This window comes from Tubulanus polymorphus, chromosome 5, assembly GCF_964204645.1.
Source record: "Tubulanus polymorphus chromosome 5, tnTubPoly1.2, whole genome shotgun sequence".
NCBI classification, from domain to species: Eukaryota; Metazoa; Nemertea; class Palaeonemertea; order Tubulaniformes; family Tubulanidae; genus Tubulanus; species Tubulanus polymorphus.
Window position 1 is genome coordinate 8586811 of NC_134029.1, and position 22883 is coordinate 8609693.

Below are 22883 nucleotides of genomic sequence, written 5' to 3' on the forward strand. Positions count from 1 at the left end.
TCAGGATATTTGTAGAATTTCTGCTAATAAGCCGACTAGATAATTATTCGTAAACCGATGGCAATCATCTCGGTGGTGCAGGGATCTAGCCTCATTTACATTAGAGAATTGAAACCCTACTAAGCTACTAGTAAAAGCTAGTTCCTCACAAAGACAGACAAAACTGGGGTATTCCAATTATGGGTTATGTTTTACTAATGCCCATGATAAAAGCTGAGTTGAGCAACTTTGAATAGAAATTTGGCACTACTTAAAAATGAAAATGCTAAGCTTGCAAAATCCAGTTCTAACAGAGGTTTATGCTCTAATGTAGATGAGACTCGTACATTCAAAACTAAATCATAGCTACGTACTTGTGAATGATTTTAGATTTTATATTGCCTGTCTCTTCTCTTTTTTATTAGATTTTAATGATACTGATAATGTCTCATAGCCCTACACTTCTGAGTTAGTTTATTAGAAAAAAATGTCTCTTGATTGTCACCTACTGAATATCCTGATCTATTGCAGCATTATATTAGTGCATTCATTGTAAATTCCCCATCGTTGCTTCAAAAACAAAGGAATTAAATGCATCTCGTATTTCCTACCGGAGAATTCATGGAAGATATCCCCCTATTCCATCAGTCCAGCTACCAGTCAACCATGGATGTCTATCGCCCAACTGTAAAAGTAGTTGCGAAGAAGTATTTTCAACACATCTTCGTCAATTACGAAATTGCAAATTTTTTTCTAGGCCAGGTTACCGTAGAGACAAAAGTGGTTTAGAAAATAGTACTGGTAATGCCCGACACAGTAGACTCCATTTACCTCAAGAGTCTGGATTGTCTTGGTTATCACCTACCGCGGAAAATATATTACAAATTTTCAATTCAACATGATGACCCATCCCTAAACTGCCTGCCCCAAGATTCGCTGAGAATTGGTTGCGCAAGATCCAAGGCAAGTGGAGTCTACTGTAGTGCCTTTAGGAAGACCATTGTATCCCCATTCTCTAAGCTCTCGGTGATGAAAGATACATTGTATACAATGAGCTTTATACCCTGGTATACTATACCTTGGATTTCTAGTGAACCTTTCTCCTATGCAATCCGCAATTATGTAGTACAATGTTTAGAACCTTTAGAAGTTTTTACTAGGCAAAAATCTGTGCTCATTTCCATATTGGTGCTTACCGTAAATCCAAATTGTTTGAAGTGTGCTCTCGGTACTTGGATATAAATGAGGATGATTGTGTTTTATTATCTTTTTAGTCCCACCAGTTGCATGTTAAATATAAAAGTGTAAAAATTTACATCCTTTCAAAACCAGCATTCCTAATTTTCCGAGTGTAAAACTGAATGAAATTCTTATCGGCAATTTCACATTTCTTGGCTTGAACTGGCTACCGGTACCATTCCAGTATTCAGTGAATGGGATGGATGGATGGATTGGGAAACTAGGGGCATTCCGACTAATCTGGAAGTTTGTATCACTGGCCTATTGTGTAATAAGAATTATCTTTATTCGGAATCATGTACTCAATTGATGCATTAAAATACATATATTATCTTATATGGAAACCAAATTGTTTTGTCTTAGATTTTTTGTACTAACAATGGTTTAAGAGTTTAGTGGAATCATCACCTTGGCTTATTCCTGAAGCTCTTTGTTGATTGTTTCAACAAATCTATACATGTGAGGATTTTTTTTCGATTTTGGTTGATGCTAACAATTCATTAGCCCAGCTCCTCGCATCAATTTATATCCTTTGACTTGCTCATACCACCAGATTTATAAAAATCACCTTTGTTACTTTCGTTGTGACCAAACGTTCCATAGTCAAGCCTCTCTACGAATACACTGAATACGCTTGTCTTTTTGCTTAACTTTTTTAACCCAGTACTTAGGAAAGCCGCGAGTGAAAAGGGGCCGTTTTCTAGGCACACTTGTTGATTGACTCAATTCTTAAAAGTAATCGACGTTAGACCTATATTAGATATAACCCGTTAAGTAAGCAATAAATTATGTAACTTCTGAGTGGACTCCGCAACTTTTATCATGATAAAACGTGTAAGAAAGCGCTTGTCTCATTCTGAATTAACCGCCTACGCCCGCGGCAACGCACGGAACCAGTCAATAAAGCCATCTCTGGCACGTTACTCCAGTTAATGGAGTCGTCACTTGCGCGTTACTTCCTTACACTCGGCTAACCGTAGACATTTTACGCATTTCGTGACGTACACATATTACTACCCGTCCGCCGGGTAAATTTTCATACAAACAATTCCATCCACCAATCGAGGAAAAACGTGCGATTTACGTGTGCAATTGGACGCATTCTTAGAAAATCCATGTTCGAACCCGTTTCGAGCGTATGGGTTAGCGCTTTTGAAATGAACTATTTGGCTGAGCGCACTCGACGGGCACCTTGCGGCGAGCTGAGGTTGATTTGCATTGTAATTAGCATACGATCGAGGAAGGAGCTCGGTGCTCGAAATCACTCTCTACTCTGGAATGGCAATGACGGGGCCGTACGGCACCACTTTATCTAGCAGCAGCGCTTTGGTCGGAGGAAACAACGAAAACGATTTGAAAATGGCTCGAATCGTCGACACGACAGGTATGTACGAATCCGAAATTCTACGTCGATTTGGTTTTGGAATGAGAGTTCGTGTTGTTGTTGATCGGGAGAATAGTTTTATTGTGAGATCGCGTGAGTGGAAAATGGCGTGCCTTTGCCGTTCGTTGTTGGCTTTACTTAGTTCTGCGGCGCCGGCATCATTAAAAATCAAGGCTGCATCATGCAGCTGTAATTTTGGGTTCTAATTACTATATGTGGCCTTTCAATCATTTTGAAATGGTCGGGCTCCATCAGAACCAAGTAATAAATCAGAAGGCTTGGAGGGGAACTGCCGTGCCTCTGACCGTGTGTAATTGTAAAAGAGTTGTTAGGCTAGGGCCTGGTGAGTGCTGCAGGTGATAACTTGTGTTTGATGAAACAACAAAGTTAACATCTTTATTCACTTGATAGTGATAGAATATATAGACTGAGAGATTCTTCAAAATAGACACTGGTAGAATAGATCGGGCTCAATCTCGACATCTTAGGTGTACACTCGATTGGTAAAAGCAATGCAGTGTACAAATCTGGGTGACACTGCCGAGCAGTAATTATTGATGAACCTGCATTCCTCCCCTCGGCTGAACTGAAAATAACGTATGCGGCCCCTCTTGCCCCCACCTCTCCGATAAATGTATGTATACGACACTTTCTGTTCCTGGGTTGCCTCTGGTTGGGAATTAATTAGGACAAAGTTCAGCTGGTTCTTTGTCACATAAGTTCCTTTTAACACGGCACTCGATAGTCAAAAGCTCTTCGGGTCGTTGAGTTCTAAATGTATTAACATTTTCAGTAAAAATGTCTTAACACTACCCATGTACCCGTGTCTCCAGGCCTTAAAAGAATTTAGGCTAGGTCTCCATTTGAACCTTAAGTGCTTGTTTCGGTCTAGCAATTTGCTTTACAGGTCAGACACCTATGTTCTTAATGGAGGGAGTGTTTGACTATCCGGGGTGGACTTTCGTGTCTTTATAGTCTCTTTATATTGTTTATTAAGCTATTGCTTATTAATTTTCAGGATTAGCGGAACTAGCGCATAGAGAATACCAGGCCGGAGATTATGAACGAGCTGAACAACATTGCATGCAATTGTGGAGACAAGAACCGGAGAACACGGGCGTTTTATTATTATTGAGCTCGATACACTTTCAATGCCGTCGCTTAGACAGGTGCGTTGATAAATTTTCACTTGGTGAAATGCTTGACAATATGTCCCTATCGATCCAATTGTTCTCGTGGTGGTGGGGTGTGCACACCTGGATATAAAACATAAAAATTGATGACAGTATATTTGATATTGCCCTGAAAATCTTAAAAAAATAAACTGAGTCTGTATGTATGGAATTTGGCGAATAACGTCGGGCTGCAGATATCTCTAGGGTAGAACTAAATCAGTCGTTAACTAAATATCAGGAGACTATTGAAGTATTTTAAATATTTTCCGAAAAATTACCTGATTCTGTCTGGATGAAAAGAGAATGCATTTTCCCCTGGGCCATGTCCCAAGTGAGCTGGAATATTATTTAGATGCAATGACCATATAACTGCTACTGTACTACAATGATGATAAAATGAGGCGATTAATTTTGATATACTTAACATATAACATGCAGTTCTATACTAGTATAAAAGGGATATACTGGTATTGACTTAAATGAATTTTAGTGCCACCCACAATAATAAAGTACGATACAATTGGCAAAGCGTCGTAATATAATCACTGGTGCAGTTGGAAGTGATCGCCAGATAGCCAAGTAGTCATGAATGCAGGATTTCGTGCCTGATACTTCTATATCTGTAATCCATATCTAATTAATCATTGATCAATAATAGGATTATTAGATATAACATTCATATGGCTGGCTTTCACCATAAATCCTTTGAATTGAAATAAATCCTGTTTCGATTTTTATTGTTTAGGTCGGCATATTTTAGTCAACTTGCTATCAAACAGAATCCGATGTTGGCCGAAGCGTATTCGAACCTCGGCAACGTTTACAAAGAACGCAATCAACTGCAAGAAGCGTTGGAGAATTACAGACACGCCGTGCGTTTAAAGCCTGATTTCATCGACGGGTATATCAATTTGGCTGCCGCGTTAGTGGCCGCTGGCGACATGGAACAGGCCGTACAAGCTTATGTGACTGCGTTGCAATATAATCCTGTAAGTTTTTTATATGGCGACGTGATGTTTTGGTCAATAGTTATAAGTGTCGTGAATCCGAGCTTCTATCGAAATCTAAAGCCCTAATGCGTTTACTGTCTTAGTACAGACACGGTAGCCACTGACCTGAAAAACTCGGGGAATCGGTACTAAAGTTTAGTATGTAGCTACTTAGACCATTGCAAGTGACCGTAACTACTGTTTCAGCTTACACGAAATCAACATGTTGTTTTGAAACCTGCCTTTCCGAGTACAGCTCATTACTCATGAAACAAGCCTGAAACAAGTATTGTGCGTGCTGGGCTAAATGTTAGCCACGTGCGAAAAGCATTAATATATTGAATAATCAGTTTTTCAAAAGTTTCCAAAAGTAATTGGTTGGCAACATGGTTAGAATGCAATTTCAAATGTCACTATGGCATTTATCCACCAGTTCACTCTTTTTGAGCCACTGACAAACAACTTTTGAGCCACCGATTCCATATCTGTGGCTTTTCCACAGTGTTCTTTTAATCTAAGAATGCTGAATTTTTATGGTTCTTGTTTATTTCCAGGATTTGTACTGCGTCAGAAGTGACCTGGGCAATTTGTTGAAGGCGCTGGGCAGGCTTGACGAGGCGAAGGTAAAAATACCCTGCGTGACTCCCCCCTCAAGTGTGATTGAATTCTGAACGAAAGATAAATAATTATGATCAAAACTATTCATATCAATTTTTTCCTGATTATTGAAATAACAAATTTCCTGATTGCTTTACTAGTTGTTAAAAAAAAAACTGGGCTGATTATTTCGAGGCGTTTACAATTGATTAACAGATGGTATGTATGATGAGGATGATGATGAGTTTTCCGTGAGAAAGGTTGCTTCCGTGCAGGATTTTGTATCTCGTATTTTTTTTGTGGTAACGATGTTAATTTTTTTGGGCCTCCAAACCCGGGTTGTGTATGGATATTACGCGGTGACCAGTCGCGGAGGTATCGTCGCTGATATATTTTATAAATTGCAGATACTCATCGTCAGACGGTGGAACTTATTATTATTACGATAATATAATAAACAATTTTTAACTCGAGTTCTGTTTTCCAGGACTTGTTCCTCTCCCTCGCGCTAGCTAGCTCTCTTTTTTCTCGCTGACGACGAATTTTCTTCGCCTCAAGGAAATTCCTCGGATATTCGCCTCGATGTATGACCGCTTGACGAGGACAAGATAATCGCGATAATTTCCTTACTGTTTCCATAATTAGCTGCCTGTTCGTTATCTTAGTTATTATAGGGATATTTTGGTGATTGGTATTAAGCTAAATTATGGATGACTATGAAGTTCAGTCTCACGCCATTTATCTTGTTTCGTTGGCTGTCTGACATGGAGGCGTTATGCGCACGCGTTGTTGGTTACTTTCATAACTCGTCCAGACCATTTCTCGTTGTCCAGAACTGCGCGCGCGTCTTGTTAAAAACGTGACGATATCTACGCGACTTGACTCGGCGGCTGCCATATGAAAACCACAGGAACGCTTTTAAATATGCTTTCTACGGCAATGCTACCGAAACAAGTTTCTTCATTAGTTTCAGCATGGTGGCCGCATAGACCTGTAGGGAATTTGATAAATTTTGCCGAAAGATCTGGGAATTTGATCTATGTTTCTATGTTATTTTGATCAAGAAATTTTCCATTACAACATGTAAAAATCAGGGGAAACTCATGAATGTTTATAAATTGGGGATAGTGGCCACCCTGTTCGGAATTGTCAAGGTATTTGAAATGAGTTTGGAAAAAGTAAAAGTATTGGTACATAATGCAATTTACTATAGAGTTCATGCGAAAGCTAAATGAATAACGACTGATAATTTGTAGCAATGAATCGAAAGTATATTCAATGGCGAACAGCTGTATCATAAACGAAATACATTTTGCACACGGCTCGCTTTTTCACGACGATGGTGATGATGTTATTGTTTACTCTCATCTGCGGGCGATATATTATTATATGTCTAAAAGTTACGGTCTGTATTGAAATTTCGTGGATCTACTCCTGATGTTCTTCCGTGCAGACTTTCCTTTTAGATGGAACTGATATTTTTTCCCAGCTCGTTTTCTGTTCGTGTTGTTGACTGCTACGTATTTATATATCTACAGACGATCGCTAATCATTTCTCTATTTTTTTCTCCGTATCACTTACAATAGCCGAGTCGCCACAGTGACGACCATTGTTGTGTTCCTGCGTCGTGAAGAGCCTCACTCGACGAGATCGACCGCTCCGTAGTAATCTGGTAATGACCTTGACCTCTTAATTGTATGTCAATATGTGCTCTCCTTGCCTGCCGGCCTCGTGGTCCTACGTTCCGGGAATTTAAAGCTGGCGCCGCCGTCAGGTAAAGGCCAGTTGCAGTTGCGGATGTTCGTTTGGCTAGCTCCCCTGATATTAAACAAAAGGGTAACAATCATCGTATAATATTCTGTGATTAGTTCTGTTTTCGAGTAAAAGATGGCGAATAAGTCTCGCTTGCAGTAATAAGTCGTAGTAGTATTATTTAATTGTGTCCTAAATCTAACGATTGAATGAAAATGAAAATTATTTCGATTATTAACATTATAGATGGACAATTTTTGGAAGAATAATCACGAATATGTATTCGAAATTTTAAGTTTCGCATTTCAGTAACATCGTAGGTTAAGCAAAAAAAAAACATTGATGCCTTTGCAGCGTTTTCTTGCAGCGCAATACCTAGTTCGCAGCGCGGTCGCAGCGTTTCCCCACAAGCAAGCCGTCATCATTAAGCTACTTTTGAACCACTGTTCAGTTATCGTTTTTCAGAAGTTTCTGTTTTGTTAGTTTTGGTTTACATTTCTCTATTTAGCATACACACAATGCGTTTGATATGAATCTGCGTTCAAGAAATGCTTTTTGTCGTGGAAATGTCCGAAGAAATTTTACGCTAGGAGTTGAAAAAGTTGCGAAAATTGATTCTCTTTCTTTTGGGGGGGTTTTACGATGGGTCTGGGTTTGTTTTGTGCGCATGTTCCTTTACTTTGCCTAGCTTAGACGTTAGTGTTGGAGGTTATTTTTGAAATTTGATTTGAATCCTTTTGGTTCGAACTTAATGGATTGTAGTCGTCGATTCGAGCTATGCAAAGTACTCCGCGATCGAGTGTACACAAAAAAAAAGACGAAAAAACAACTTCTAGTGTCACATTTCTTATGGATTTTCCAAGATTTTCAAAAGTTTGCCTGTTGGGGAATGATGAAGTAATCTTGGCCCGAATCAAAGCGCGGTCGCAGCGTTAGCGCAGCTTGCATGCCAGCGATGATGATCTCTTAATCGACAGCAGTTTTTTTTTTTTGCGGGAATATTCACCTGTGTCTTTTTCTCTTTTTCTTTTCTCTTCTTCCTTTTGTTCTAATGTCATTCGTTCGTACCCGCGTTCGGAATGTGCGTTGTTGTCGTCGTCATCATCTGTAGGCGTGTTATTTGAAAGCGATTGAGACGCAGCCGAACTTCGCCGTCGCGTGGAGCAACCTCGGATGCGTGTTCAACAGTCAAGGCGAGATCTGGCTGGCTATTCATCACTTCGAAAAAGCGGTCGCGCTGGATCCGAACTTCTTGGACGCTTATATCAATCTTGGAAATGTTCTGAAAGAAGCGCGCATCTTCGATAGGTAAATGTTTCTTTCGTCGTTATAGGGAAGGATTGTCGTTAATAGATAAAACCTACGGCAGTATCTATCGGCAGCCCGCCCTACAATCAACCTACCCTGGAGGCACTCACAATTGTGAATGTTCTCAAGTTCAAATTTTTTTCATGGAAAGCATGACAGGCTATATACAGAGATAAAAGGAGAGAAAAAAGCCAAACATAGAAATTTACAATTTTCAACAAGAAGGATAAAATGAAGAAAGAAAAGTAGCGTTCTGTGTGGGCCAAGCTAGCCTTTAAGTAGCTGCTTAATGCATTGAAATATCCATTTGATGTTTGCGGTCCATTTGTTAAGTTGAAGTTAATTTTCGATAAAAGTGTCTCTGGTAGGCATACAAAATGAAAAAAATGGACGAATTATGATAAAAAAAAGTATCAAATGTCTTGAGGGCAGGGTCTCGCCAGAAGATATCTAATTATTCTGTTTAGATTTATTGTTTTTGAGTATGATGTTGCAACGAGCTTGCTAATGTATCGTCGTCTAAAAAACCTCTTTTTCTCTAGGGCTGTTGCGGCTTACTTGCGTGCGTTAAACTTGAGTCAAAATCATGCGGTTGTACATGGTAATCTGGCCTGCGTTTACTATGAACAGGGGTGAGTGTTTTCTGTAACACGACGACAAGTCTTGTACGTGATATCATGGGTAAACCAGCGATTCATCACATGAAACTAGCTGTTTTGAGGTAGCGCTAGTATTATGTCCCGATCAAATACGCAGTGGAACCTCGTTACAGCAAACTTCACAGGACCAGAAACTATGTTCGTTATAACCAATAGTTCGTTATATCCAGTATGAAAATAATTATTTTCTTTGGACGAAATTCTATAGTTGTCATATTCGATGAATCGTTGTATCTGAGTTCGTCATCGTGAGATTCCACCGTAGCGTGAGATTCAAATCTAGCATTTGTAATTCGTAAATGGTTGAAATATTTTTTCCGTCGATTTTTCATCTTACGAAAAATGTTTTGTATTCAATCTATTGTGGTATGTTTTCAGATTGATTGATTTAGCTATTGATACATATCGACGAGCCATTGAATTACAGCCTAATTTCCCCGATGCGTATTGTAATCTGGCTAATGCCCTGAAAGAGAAAGTCAAAGTAAGTCTCGACAGCTGTTTCTCGTGGATATTTCTTATTCTTTACTGATCGGATTCTTAGCAGATCATGTCAGGGAAAATAACATGCATGTCATTCAAACTTAAGTGGCCACCCTGTGAATGATTCTATAGTTTCCACTTGCAATGGAGCATATTGTCCCCCTCTCTCTCCGATTCATGCAATTAACAAATCTATCATAACATCGGGCGAAAAGCTATTGGTCCCATGAAATCTTTGAGGCAAGGGGAGCCTACCGTTATATGATCAAGGGCGTCAATTATGATTTTCTTTGTAGCCAATGTAGCCAGTAATGGACTCTATTGTACAATTAGTATTTTTATGATGCTATTTCAGGTTCAAGAAGCCGAAGATTGTTACAATACGGCTTTGTCTTTGTGTCCGACACACGCTGATTCGTTGAACAACCTCGCCAATATCAAACGCGAACAAGGCTACACCGAAGAGGCTGTAAGGCTTTACATGAAAGCGCTCGAGGTTAGGATGTTTTGTCCCCTGTAATGATCATTGTTTCGCACGATTTGATAATGTCCTGAAACCGTTTCTTCCCAGTGATGATGAGCATAAGACTGAATGTGCTATGTTGGTATAAAGGATTTTCTGAGGGAAATTTCTGATTACTTTTCATATCATTATACGGCTTATATACACTCGGACACTCACACAACTCACAATGCTTGTTAACGCGAACAATACGCGGATGTATTTTAAGATTAAATCGGTTATTTTTAAGGTGTATCCGGAATTTGCCGTGGCGCACTCGAACTTGGCGAGCGTTCTGCAACAGCAGGGAAAACTGAACGACGCGTTGTTGCATTATAAAGAGGCTATTCGTATTTCGCCGACGTTCGCGGACGCGTATTCGAATATGGGCAACACGTTGAAAGAGATGCAGGATATTCAAGGCGCGCTGCAGTGTTACACGCGCGCTATTCAAATCAACCCGGCGTTCGCCGACGCCCACAGCAATCTGGCTTCAATTCATAAGGTAAAATACTTGTGTGCGCAACAAAAATCTTATTATTGACCATTTGTAAAGTACTTCATGCAATGCATCCATTAGGGGAACGATGTAACATATCAGGGTTCATAGATTACGTAGAACAGCTAATAGAAAAAAGCTTACTTTTCACAAAATTGCTTTCAAAGTGCTAATTTATGACTTTAAGTGTCCCAAATTATTTTTTTGGACCATGTGTTATGCCAATATTATTGCGTAGGACGAGGCCGGGGCCTTAAATGATAAGGAGTGTCACTTGCGCTTTAGTATGTGAGTGCTTTACTATCAAAAGGTCAGTGCTTATGCCTCAGCCTTAATTCTATGAACCTTGAAATGAAATTGGCTACTTCCTTGGAAATGAGAAACAAAGCTGAATATTGCATACATTTTTGATCGTGGCTCAAAGTACCTTATAGTTAACTAAAGTTAACTACTAGTCATGTAGTTGATTATTTAGATTTCACATTGCTTAATTGAACTGAGTTAATCATTGTAAATGATTGTTTGGTATTTGGATTGCGACGAAATGACATTTCGATGATTTCTTTCAGGATTCTGGCAATCTTCCAGAGGCTATAGCCTCGTACCGGACAGCGCTGAAATTGAAGCCCGATTTCCCGGATGCCTATTGCAATTTGGCTCATTGTCAACAGGTAAAATATAAAGCAGCAGCAGAATTTTGGTTTTTGTGCGGAGTTAAAAAGTTCCTTATGAAGAAAATCTTATTCGCATCTGAAAAGTAATGCAGACAAAATTTACCGGATTCTGAGGGAAATTATTAATTTTAATGCACGACAGTATTTTTGTATCGATTTACATTTACGAAAATTTCTATTTATCACCGAAGTTCCCTGTGAAGACATATTGTAATTCGCATCCAAAATGTTGTGTGGACAAAATTTACCGGATTCTGAGGGAAATTATTAATTTTAATGCACGGCAGTATTTTTGTATCGATTTACGTTTACGAAAATTTCTGATAATCACCGAAGTTCCCTGTGAGGAAATTGTAATTCGCATCCAAAATGTTGTGCGGACAAACTTTACCGGATTCTGAGGGAAGATGGCGAGATTTTATAGATTTTCGCTCTGATCTCACTGGTATATGTTAGAATAATTTCACACCCGCTGTTTTGTTTCGGGTTTGTAAGGGCAGCACTAAATACGCGGAAATCATGCGCTAAGCAAACAAAAATCGTTAGCATCTTAATTTGTTCATCTTATTGCGGTCATTTAAAACTGGCCGGTAAAAGCTGTTACTCAAACTTAGTTTGGTGGAATACTTAACTTCAAAATATTTGCGTGTGACTGTACGTAAAAGCTCCCTATGAGGAAATTCTTATTCGCATCTGAAACGCCATGTGGCCAAACTTTACCGGATTCTGAGGGAAGCTTGCGTACGCGAGAATGAGTAATCGGGAATGCGATTGAATTGTATGATTATAGGTCAAGATGAATCCATCTGTCGAAAATAGGAGAAAAATGTCCCTATTTCATGATTAGCGATTAGAAGATTTTGCTTGTGTATTCCACCAAGCGACTAGAAGTCAAATCTTAATCTTTTGCAAGGCTAATATCAATGGCGATATTCTTAGTTGAGAGCCTGGAGATCCAGTCCCAAAATCAAATTTTAGTCAACGTAGAACCAACGATTAGTTAATGTGCCTCCTCTTGATTTGAAAAAGAAAATTGAAACGGAATTTCTATTCGTAGATTGTTTGCGATTGGACGGAATACGATCGTCGGTTGAAACGTCTCGTGCGAATCGTTCAAGATCAACTCGATAAGAATCGTCTGCCGTCTGTTCATCCACATCACAGCATGCTGTACCCGTTGTCGCACGCGCAACGCAAAGCCATCGCCGAACGTCACGCTAACCTGTGCCTCGAAAAGGTAGGTAAAATTCCGCAGAACGTTGCTTAAGTTACGCCGAGTGCCTATGATGAGTTCTAAGCGCCAGTTCTATTGAGTAGATAATGATGCCAACATTACGCTTTCTGAGGCAATTTTTGCGATGAACTTTATGCAAAGAAACTTTGTGACCCGGTGCAAGACTTTCTATACCTAACGGATAAAAAACAACACATTTCATATTGGCATCATTGCCTAGATTTTACTGAATGCCTATGATGATTTCCAAGCGCCAGTTCTATTGAGTAGATAATGATGCCAACATTACGCTTTCTGAGGCAATTTTCTGATGAAAAACTGATAAGAAACTGTGTGAATTGGTGTGAGATTTTCCATACCATTAACAGATATTTAAAAAAAAAACATAATCATATTGATATCATACTTGGCATTTGATTTAGTCAACGAAACCATGATTATCTAACTTTGTTACACAAAATCTACTTTGGACCAAACTGTATACCAGGTATACAGTTTTATTGCTAAAACTCGTTTGAGGTCGAAGTTTAAATGAAAAATGATTAGTTTTATCGGATATTCCAAATTAAGTGTCTCTTCAAGGCAAAATTGCGATGCAGTGTAGAACTCACTTAATTGGGATGACTAGAGACTGCCCAGATTTCTCCAAATTAAGGAAAATCCGAATTATGAATATAGGTTTACATAGTTCCCGGTTAATCGAACCAAATATTTCCTTCGATTTTAATGAAAATCCGGATAAGTGAGTTCTACTGTAGTATCTGATAATTAAAATAGAAGAAAATCCTAAAAATGATTTCATCTGCCCTGCTCGCGCTGATCAATATATTCATTCTGTTTATCGTAGATAAGCGTATTACATAAACCTGCGTACCAGCACCCTCTCGATGAGAAACCATTGACTCGACGTTTGAGAATCGGCTACATCAGTTCGGATTTCGGCAATCATCCGACTTCACACCTTATGCAGAGCATTCCAGGAATGCACGATAAAGCCAACGTTGAGGTAGGTTTGAAAATGTTTGTAAATATTTCCGATTATATGTAGGGGTGGTTTGTTTGAATTTATTCAATTTCGCTTGACATGAAATTTTTTTCTCCTCGAGAGCTGCTGGAATTCTAGTTGCCCTGAAGGCTACAATCCGTGTTAAGATTCTATATTTAAATGGACCGTTGCTTTCAGATCTTCTGTTATGGATTGAGCGCTGATGATAATACGTCATTCCGAGCTAAGATTTCTTCGGAAGCAGAACATTTTGTCGATTTGTCGAGAGTAAGTAGAGTCTCATTTTCCAGGGGGCGTAGCGTCTTTTTCACTGGAGGCAAATATTGAGATGTATTAGGTTGATGGGTGTCGGATTGCAATTCTTAAGAGTGCCTATGATGAATTCTAAGCGCCAGTTCTATTGAGTTTATAATGATGCCAACATTACGCTTTCTGAGGCAATTGTCATGCGTGTGTGAATCAAAACTTTATGGCTCCTGTTTATCGCTGGCTTGTAAATTATTTAGAAAACGTCAATCACAAGTTATGTAATAACAAAAATGTTTTGTAGCGTGTGTATCAGTGATTGAAATAGTAACTATTTTTTTGAGGAACCCGGATCTGGATTACTTATCCCCTATCGAGGAAATTAAATTGTTCACACGGTTCGATAACGTTTTTCCTCTAATTCCAGATACCGTGCAATGGTAAAGCTGCTGACCGCATATTTGCCGACGGAATCGACATTCTCGTCAACATGAACGGCTACACGAAGGGCGCGCGCAACGAGCTGTTCGCGTTGAGACCGGCGCCAATACAGGTGATGTGGCTCGGCTACCCGGGCACGAGCGGCGCGTCGTTCATGGACTACATCGTCACCGATCGCGTGACGTCGCCGATCGAGCTCGCCAGTCAATACTCGGAGAAACTCGCCTACATGGCGCACACGTTCTTCATCGGCGATCACATGCACATGTTCCCGCACATGTTGACGAAGGCGGTCATCAAGAAGGAGAGCGCCGGGCACAGCCCCGACCAGGACAACATCTACGTCGTCAACACCGTTGATATGAAGGGACTTCTTTCCAAAACGAAATTAGTGAAGGTCAGTTTTCAGCCGAAGTTTCGACGTAATACGGTGGAACGTAACGGCGAACTTCACGGGACCAGAAAATCTGTTCGTTATAACGGATAGTTAGTTATATCCAGTATGAAATTAATCAAATAGTCTTACTTGGGACGAAATTCAATATTCGTTATATCCGATGAATCACTTTATCCGAGTTCATTGTTCCACTGTATTGCCCTTTTGCTACAGAAGTTAGTTCATTGTCGATTAAAATAATGTTCAGTCGTACAACAACCTCCAGCGGCAGATAATTAAGCGCTGACTGGACAGTTATTTGTGTCTCTATGATGTTTACAAGCATATGCCTGAATAGATTAATGTGGCAAACTAGGATTCTGAGGGACATATTTCAATGACATAAAAGATTTGATACATTTAGGAATCATTGTGAAGTTCAACTTTTTTTCGCTCTGTTATTTGTATCTCCTATGATGTCTACAAGCATATGCCTGAATAGATAATGTGGCAAACTAGGATTCTGAGGAACATTTTTAGGCCAGCCGTAGGCTGAGCCTATTACTATACAAATAGAGCGAATTTAAATGACATGGTTTCCAGAGCAAAGGCTCTTTGACTGAGCATATATTCATACAAATCATTCATTAGAGCATTATCCATTCTCCAACGCCTATGAAGCTGAATTTTGAAAAAGGGCCTCAATAGAATTTATATGAGCTTTTTCGCGAAAATCTGAACGCAAAAATATCTGTTTTAAAAAGCCAATCAGAAAGCAAAGACTCCTCTGTGATTGGCTATGCCGCAGAGATCAGCAGGTGTCCACGTGAACCCGCGGTATCGTCTACCGTTTTACTTCCTGGTTTAATTTTAAGATCTAAAATTGTATTTCAAGATCAATTTCAGTGAAATCTTGAGTTGACTTGATTTTTGGAGGATTATTTTTATCACACGATTGTATTGTGTAAATTATAGCGGGTATTGACTCTGAGCTGGGCCCAGTGTATTTTGACAAATATAACTCACAGAATGCATCATTTGCCATATTTATGAAAAGCTGACAGGCTGGCCATAGTGCCCCTGGGGACTCTTGTTCAATCACTAAAAAGATTTGATACATGTAGGAATCATCATGAAGTTCTACTTTTGTTGCTCAGTTATTTGTGTCTCTATGATGTTTTACAAGCATATGCCTGAATAGATAATGTGGCGAACTAGGATTCTGAGGGACATAAATCTTACAAAGAAATTTTTTTATAAACTCTTGCGAATCTTTTCAGATCCACTTTGCTTATTGATTTATTGGTTTGGCTAGGATTATTGATATTTTATCTAGAGAATTCCCTATGATGTCTTTCAAGCATATGCCTTAATAAATAATGTGGCAAACTAGGATTCTGAGGGATATTTTTTTCAACCGCTTGAAAAGGATTTTAATTCATTAGGTATTATTGTATCATTCCATTTTTTTCCACTCAGTTCTGTCTCCCTATGATGTCTACAAGCATATGCCTGAATAGATTATGTGGCAAACTAGGATTCTGAGGGACTTGGAAAAAAATGTTTTGATAACTCCACTCCATATTTTCATGTGAACCAGGCTGACCCAAGGTCATTTTTAAGTAGCTTAATTTTCATATTTGGCTAAATACTTACAAATGATTCCCTATGATGTTTTTCAAGCATATGCCTGAAAATACGATGTGGCAAATTAGGATTCTGAGGGAAACAGTTTGCACAAAGTTTAACCATTTTGAAACCAGTCCAGCCTTGATATATTGATGACGTAGTGCACATCTTATAAATGATTATTAGAACTTATTAGATACAAAGAATTATACTCAATTATGAATTCAACGCCAAAATTCACAGGGTCAATTGTTTTTCTGACATGCCAATATGGATGACCTAACTACAGTGCATCCTGACAGAACCCTTTGAATAATGCATATACTAGGTATCAATAATAAACATTTTTGTTTTACATCTTTAAAAAATCTGATGGTGATAACTGATTTTCCAATTCATGCATCTCATCTCTGCAACGTTTAGAACTTTGATTTAAACTTTTCATGCTGTGTCGATTTGTAGGAGATCAGGCAGCCGTGTTTGACTGGTCCGACTGTGAAGAATGACAAAGACGGTAATCCACCCGAGGTTGTGACGCCCGTCATTGAGTTGCCTAGTATGGAATCGGTGAACAACATGATCACTACCGGACAGGCAACATTACAGATAGATGAACTATTGCTTCAGAATGGACTTACTACTAATCAGGTAAGCATTAGTTAATCATACAGCACGCCTAGCTCTTATGATCTACTACCCGAGCCCAATTGACCGGTAACGACTAAGACTAGTTTTTAGCTCATCGTGGTCTTAATTAAACTGATCCAGAAAAAACCCATGGGCCAGTTGCTCAAAAGTTAGTTACAGTTAACCAGTGGATAGTTGACCATTAAAAGTTCATTGTTACTATGGTATTTATCCACCAGTTATCTCGAACCCAGCTTTGAGCAACTGGTGTCAGCTTTCATTATTAAACACGTATGCTGCCTGCTACAAGGTATCTCGTAGTTCTGGTTCCTGTTCTTCCATCATTGCCACTACATGATAGCCGAAGATTCTTAATCTGTGTTTTGATTATTTGCGTTCTGGCAATTGGAATGATATGCTTCCTTATCGGCTGGCGTTGTAAACTAGCCGCTTCAACTGCAATGCTCACTGGTCTTTTCTTAACATCGGCTGGTTGACTTAACAATGTTCAGGGTATTAGCACGGTTGTTTTTGATACCAGTAATAATTATTGCAAGCAGTGCGCGTAATAAAATTTTATTAAGTCCCTTCTGTGTCTGTTAGTGTGAAGTCTAGTCGCTTAAGGTTTGAATTCCATCGAGCATTCTCTTTCGCTGTCATTGTCAATTGGGACGTCCTGACGTAATTGATACGTTTGGGCCTAATGACGGCTATTCATACCTTAAAATTTCTCTCAAGAATTTCGATGTGATTTGTTTGGAAACTCTTTTTACATCATTTCTTGTCAAGCACAATACACCACAAGCTGTGTTATTGTGGGATGTTGAGAAACTCCTATATGTTACTGGCAAAATTCAGAATTATTCAGACATAGTCAAACTCAATGTTGGCATGTCTGCCATAGAGCTGTATTACATACGTTTAAATGCACTAACACTCAAAGGGAGCACTAGCTGCAACAAATGCCTCAACGTTCTTCAAGAAATATTGGCCCATGAGAGTGTTTTAAATCGTTGTTTTATACCTTTTTTTTAGACGAACAACAAATCGGCGACCGGCGAAGAGGTGCCGACTAACTTGATCATCAGCTCGAGAGCTCAGTACTCATTGCCCGAGAACGCAGTTGTTTACTGCAACTTCAATCAGTTGTATAAAATTGACCCGGCCACGTTGGAGATGTGGTGCAATATACTGAAACGCGTGCCGAACAGCGTGCTGTGGCTGCTGCGCTTTCCACAAGTTGGCGAACCGAATGTGCTTGCTGCCGCTCAGTCGTTCGGTCTCAGCTCAAAGAAGATCATCTTCTCTCCGGTTGCTCCGAAGGTAGGTTTGTTTGTCTTCCGTAGAGAATATACTCGGATCACTCATCGTTTCGCCTTTTCAGCGCGTTCGAGCTCCTTTAATTTCCCTACTTCTCGTGACGGTGCACTACGTCGGGGTTGGATCTTTCTGGATGGTGAAGTTTCGTTAGACTCGAGTGATGGCCGAGTTAGATTATGTATTTCATATAAAGTGTCACAAAAAGTATTTCAAAAAAATATTTCCGAGTTGAACGGTTATATCCAGTTATTCGGATCTGCCTCCATGCGGAGTCTACTGTATTTCGCATGTAGTGTCAGATTGATATCTTCCACAAATGTCCCAAGTTGAAATATTCGTGCGACTTGATCAGAGGTTGTCCTTCATATACATGTACCTATTCATCTATGAAATTATTTCCAAGGAAATTATGTTAACAATCTTGTACATATTATAAGTAAATAAATCATTCATTCATTCATCAGATCCAACTTGAGCTGAGTCTACTGTTTAATCATGTCTCCTCTAGGTATTAGTGTTATCTTAAAAATCTTTTTTCTTGCAACGTTTTAGGAGGAGCATGTTCGCCGCGGGCAACTGGCCGATGTCTGCCTCGATACACCTCTGTGTAACGGTCATACGACCGGTATGGACGTACTGTGGGCTGGAACTCCGATGGTTACTATGCCAGGTATGTGCGCTGATGTTATCGTATCTGCAGAGACGGTTTAGCCTTTGGTTCAAGACCAGACAACTTTAATTCTATAGCCAATTAAAAAGTCATAATCAATGGACCCAGTTTCGGCATGTTTGAGTTAATTGCATTTATATTCAGCATACTGCCATATTGTTACTGACTTATTTTGTTTTTCGTTTTGAATGATAGATGAGACATTGGCATCTCGGGTGGCGTCTTCTCAGTTATACACGCTCGGCTGTCCGGAATTAGTCGCCGAAAACAGACAACAATATGAAGATATTGCCGTTAAACTTGGCACCGATTTGGATTAGTAAGTCACTCCTATCTTAAGATGTTTGTAAACTGGGTGGCCATTGACCTGAAACCAGAAAAATTTAGAAAAAATCTGGAAAAACTGTGGGGAATTTGACAAATTTCACCAAAAACCTGGAAAACTCTTCGGGATTCAGACAATGCTATTGACCACATGTTTCCTTATCAGTACATAGTCCTACGTTAAGTGAATCAATAGTAACATGTTAAACCTAGTTCTATGATAAGTGAATGAATTGTACTATGTTAAACCTAGGAATTTCTTTTCTTATGAAAAAGGAATACTTGGGGGATGGGCGGAAAATGGCCACCCTGGTAAAATTGGAGGATTCACCTTCTTGAGACTAGTTGTCATTCGAGCAAAATTTTCGTGAAACTTAACAAATTACCTGGTTTGTAAATGTTTCGCATTATTTCCACGTTTCAGTTTAAAGAAAATGCGAGCGAAGGTGTTCACGGCTCGAATCACGAGTCCTCTATTCAACACGAAAATCTATACGCAGGGATTAGAACGGCTTTATCACTTAATGTACGAACGATATCGAAAACGAGAGAAACCGGACCATATAACCTGTCATAACTAGATTCAACACGTATGCACAGACTTGAAATTGGTGTTGCCTGTGTTGAGAGCCACTCTGGATCCGTAGATCGTAATTATAAATTCGTATTTGACGGCTCTTTTGGGTAGAAAGGTCAATGATTGTTATCCACCATTCAGAAATCATCGGTATTGGACGTGCGAAATTTTTATCGGCTGGTACAATGGAACTTCGCTTCAATGAACTTAGATGCGACAATTCATGACGCAAACAGGACGAATTTTGTACCGTACATACGGATTATCGATAGCTAATGATAGATATTCGCGGTCCCTCGATTGAAGTTTGTCGTAGTAATGACGTTCTGTTGTAATCGGCTCTAAATCACGTCGCATCTCACCGAAACAGAATTTAAGTAATTTATATATACTGATATTTGTTAAGTTTATTCGCGCTATATTATTGTAATTTATAAACGTCATCATACGTGTATCTTATCTCTTGTCATTATCGCAATAGTAACAACGCTTTAAACGCGAAGGGGCCTGCGGATTTTGTGTCGTTCGTTCGGAGGCTTCGATTCGTTAGACTTCTTGAGGCTGGGCTGAAGAACTTAGTCGTGGCGGCTGCGAATGCTGACGTCTAAGAAGGGTCATTGGGGTGTAAAACTTTTTGAAACGATGGGATGACGTTTAATAGCCTGTCTGCTGCCTATGTGTTTAACGCGTTGTTATTAGTGTTAATGTATATAGTCATCAACTTTCATCTGTGTATAATATAACTACGTGTAAGACATCATGAATTTGTCATTAGAGGGGGGTGTTAGCTCTGTGGCTTGCTTTAACAAGATAACTGTATATATTAGAATTGTGATTCGAATGTTTTAGCAGAGTAATTGCCATCGAACTGGGCTCATAATTTTTGAACAAGTAATCGACGGACTCGTCATCTTGGACGCTTTATTGAAATGGAGTGGAAGCCACTTCGTAGTAGTGTAGTGATACGAAGCCACTTTAAGCTGTAGGGCACATTCATTGTCGTGTCAACACTGGCTCTTCCTCTAGAGTAAACCTGATTATTCGTGTACATCAATCTGTATATAACTAATGAGCACACGTGAGTTTGGACAGTGCTCCTGCTCGCTTATAAACGTAGATATATTTTCTTACCGTGTTTTGGCTTGCATGTTGGAATCGAAAAAATCATATGTTAAGAAAGTGATGAAAGTATGAATCTTCGGAAGATTATCATTTGTCTCGCATCTCGTGTGTGCCGGCATCTGCAGCCAGAGGACCCACCCGCTGTGTTGGTCGCGCATCAACTGTTTTTGGACTGCCGTGACTATGCGTGAGGATCTGCACTTCATTCGATTTTTCAACTGATATGGACTCGCTACAAATGCCAAATAATAATCGAATTTTGGAATAGTGATCGTGTCCACTGAAGTTGGGCGGGGCTGTTTCCTTGCTGCAGATAGATAGCTGTATTATAGTAGTAACTGCTCTGGTTTGTTTGTTGTGTACCACAGGTCATTTAATGCTCGCAGATTGTCTGTTGTTTTTAGCCCACTTGGGACTTTAGTCCCAGCGGGCTATTGCGTTCACTTTTCGTCAGTCGTTCGTCCGTCTGTTGACGGAATCCAGTTATTTAAGGAAGTTTTGAATACGCTTTGAAGGTAATGTCTTGATATTTGGTTTATACATGTATCTACCCGAGACATATCTTCAGCCCAAAAACTGCCCCTCTCAGATTCAAGATGGCCAACTGGCAGCCATTGTTATTTGCCAAAATCAGCACTTTTAACATATTTTTGAAGTTTTCAAGGGAAATTTTGAAGACGCTTTTATCAATTAATTACCTTGATTGTTCGTATATATTTGTATCTCCCACGGCCCATCAGCCTGAGAAAAATTGGGTCGATCAGACTCAAGATGGCTGTCCTGTGACCTTATTTTGCCCAAAAATGTCCTGTAGCTTCCTAATGGTTTGCCATTTTTATTGCAATTTATGATGGTATTCTTTGCATAGGTATAAATGATCAGGCAATTATGATGAAATTGGTGGCCATCGTGGTGTCATGAGTACTCATTCGTAGGTGGAGAAATGTTTTTCCACTTTATATTGATACTTAAGCATATTTTGTTACCACAATCAATTGGAAAGTTGCAGCGCATGATATGGTCTATAATTGTGGTGAGTTTCAAGGTAATTGGTTTTTGTATATGGCCACCAGGGGGCGTTGAACAATACAATAACTTAGTATTTCTATATTATATTTGTACCTATGCATATTTTGTTACCACAATCAATTGGAAAGTTGTAGCTCATGATATAGTCTATGATTGTGGTGAGTAGGACATAAGTTATTGTATATGGTCACTAGGGGGCTGTGAAAAGTAGAATAACTTAGTAGAAATTGGTTTATTAAATTTCATAGAAGTTCTCATTTTCCTTATTATATTGGTACCTAGGCATATTTTGTTACCATGATCCATTGCAAAGTTGTAGCTCATGACATGTTCTATGATAATGGTGAGTTTCAAGGTCATTGGCCTTCGCATATGGTCACCAGGGAGCATTGAATAGTATAATAACTTAGTATTTCCATATAATATCGGTTACTAGGCATATTTTGTAACTACAATTAATTTCAAAGTTGTAGCTGCTGACATGTTCTATGATAATGCCGAGTTTCAAGGTCATTGGATTTTTTTCAAGGTCATTTGATGGGGGCTAGATAAAAAATAGAAATTGTTAGATTGTTGAGCATTTGAAACCACTCCCCAAGTGGGCATGGTGTCCCTGGACCGAGTTATATTTGATGGTTCTCACACGCGTAAAATCGATATCAACTAGTATTAGTCACATGTGTATAATAGTCGTGCGCATGTGCATAGTTCTCTCGATCCTGGCTTTAGAAGTAAAATCTTGTTCTTCATTGATTTATCACATTTTATCGAATGAAAAAATTGCTGTTAATAAAATTGCGAAAACCTATGTTTTTGTGTTGAAGTTTTTTAGCTGGTTTAAGAGCGGATTGTTGATTCTCTTCACGATGATGATTATAATCACGAGGCAAAAACTGCAGATCACATTACAATGGATATATACAGTTTAAGCTGCTGGATTTGTATATGGGGACGTCGATTGGGTACGCTGTCAAATCACCCTTTCGGTCAATTTTGCCATTCTTTAGACCCCTCATCTTGTTATTTTACTGACCACCCCCT

At 39.3% G+C, this 22883-nt stretch overlaps 1 protein-coding gene across 1 annotated transcript; it reads left to right on the forward strand.

Annotated features, from left to right (window-relative positions):
* Nucleotides 1-2453: 2453 nt before the first annotated feature.
* Nucleotides 2454-22650, forward strand: LOC141906197 (UDP-N-acetylglucosamine--peptide N-acetylglucosaminyltransferase 110 kDa subunit-like). The gene is made up of 19 exons (XM_074795437.1): nucleotides 2454-2602; nucleotides 3621-3771; nucleotides 4523-4766; nucleotides 5321-5389; nucleotides 8228-8424; nucleotides 8967-9056; nucleotides 9462-9567; nucleotides 9922-10062; nucleotides 10319-10573; nucleotides 11137-11238; nucleotides 12299-12478; nucleotides 13323-13481; nucleotides 13659-13748; nucleotides 14155-14565; nucleotides 16636-16821; nucleotides 17836-18123; nucleotides 18673-18790; nucleotides 18986-19109; nucleotides 19539-22650. The coding sequence occupies exons 1-19, from the start codon at nucleotides 2497-2499 to the stop codon at nucleotides 19693-19695; spliced, it is 3174 nt and encodes a 1057-aa protein (XP_074651538.1). The 5' UTR covers nucleotides 2454-2496; the 3' UTR covers nucleotides 19696-22650.
* The last annotated feature ends 233 nt before the right edge of the window (nucleotides 22651-22883 follow it).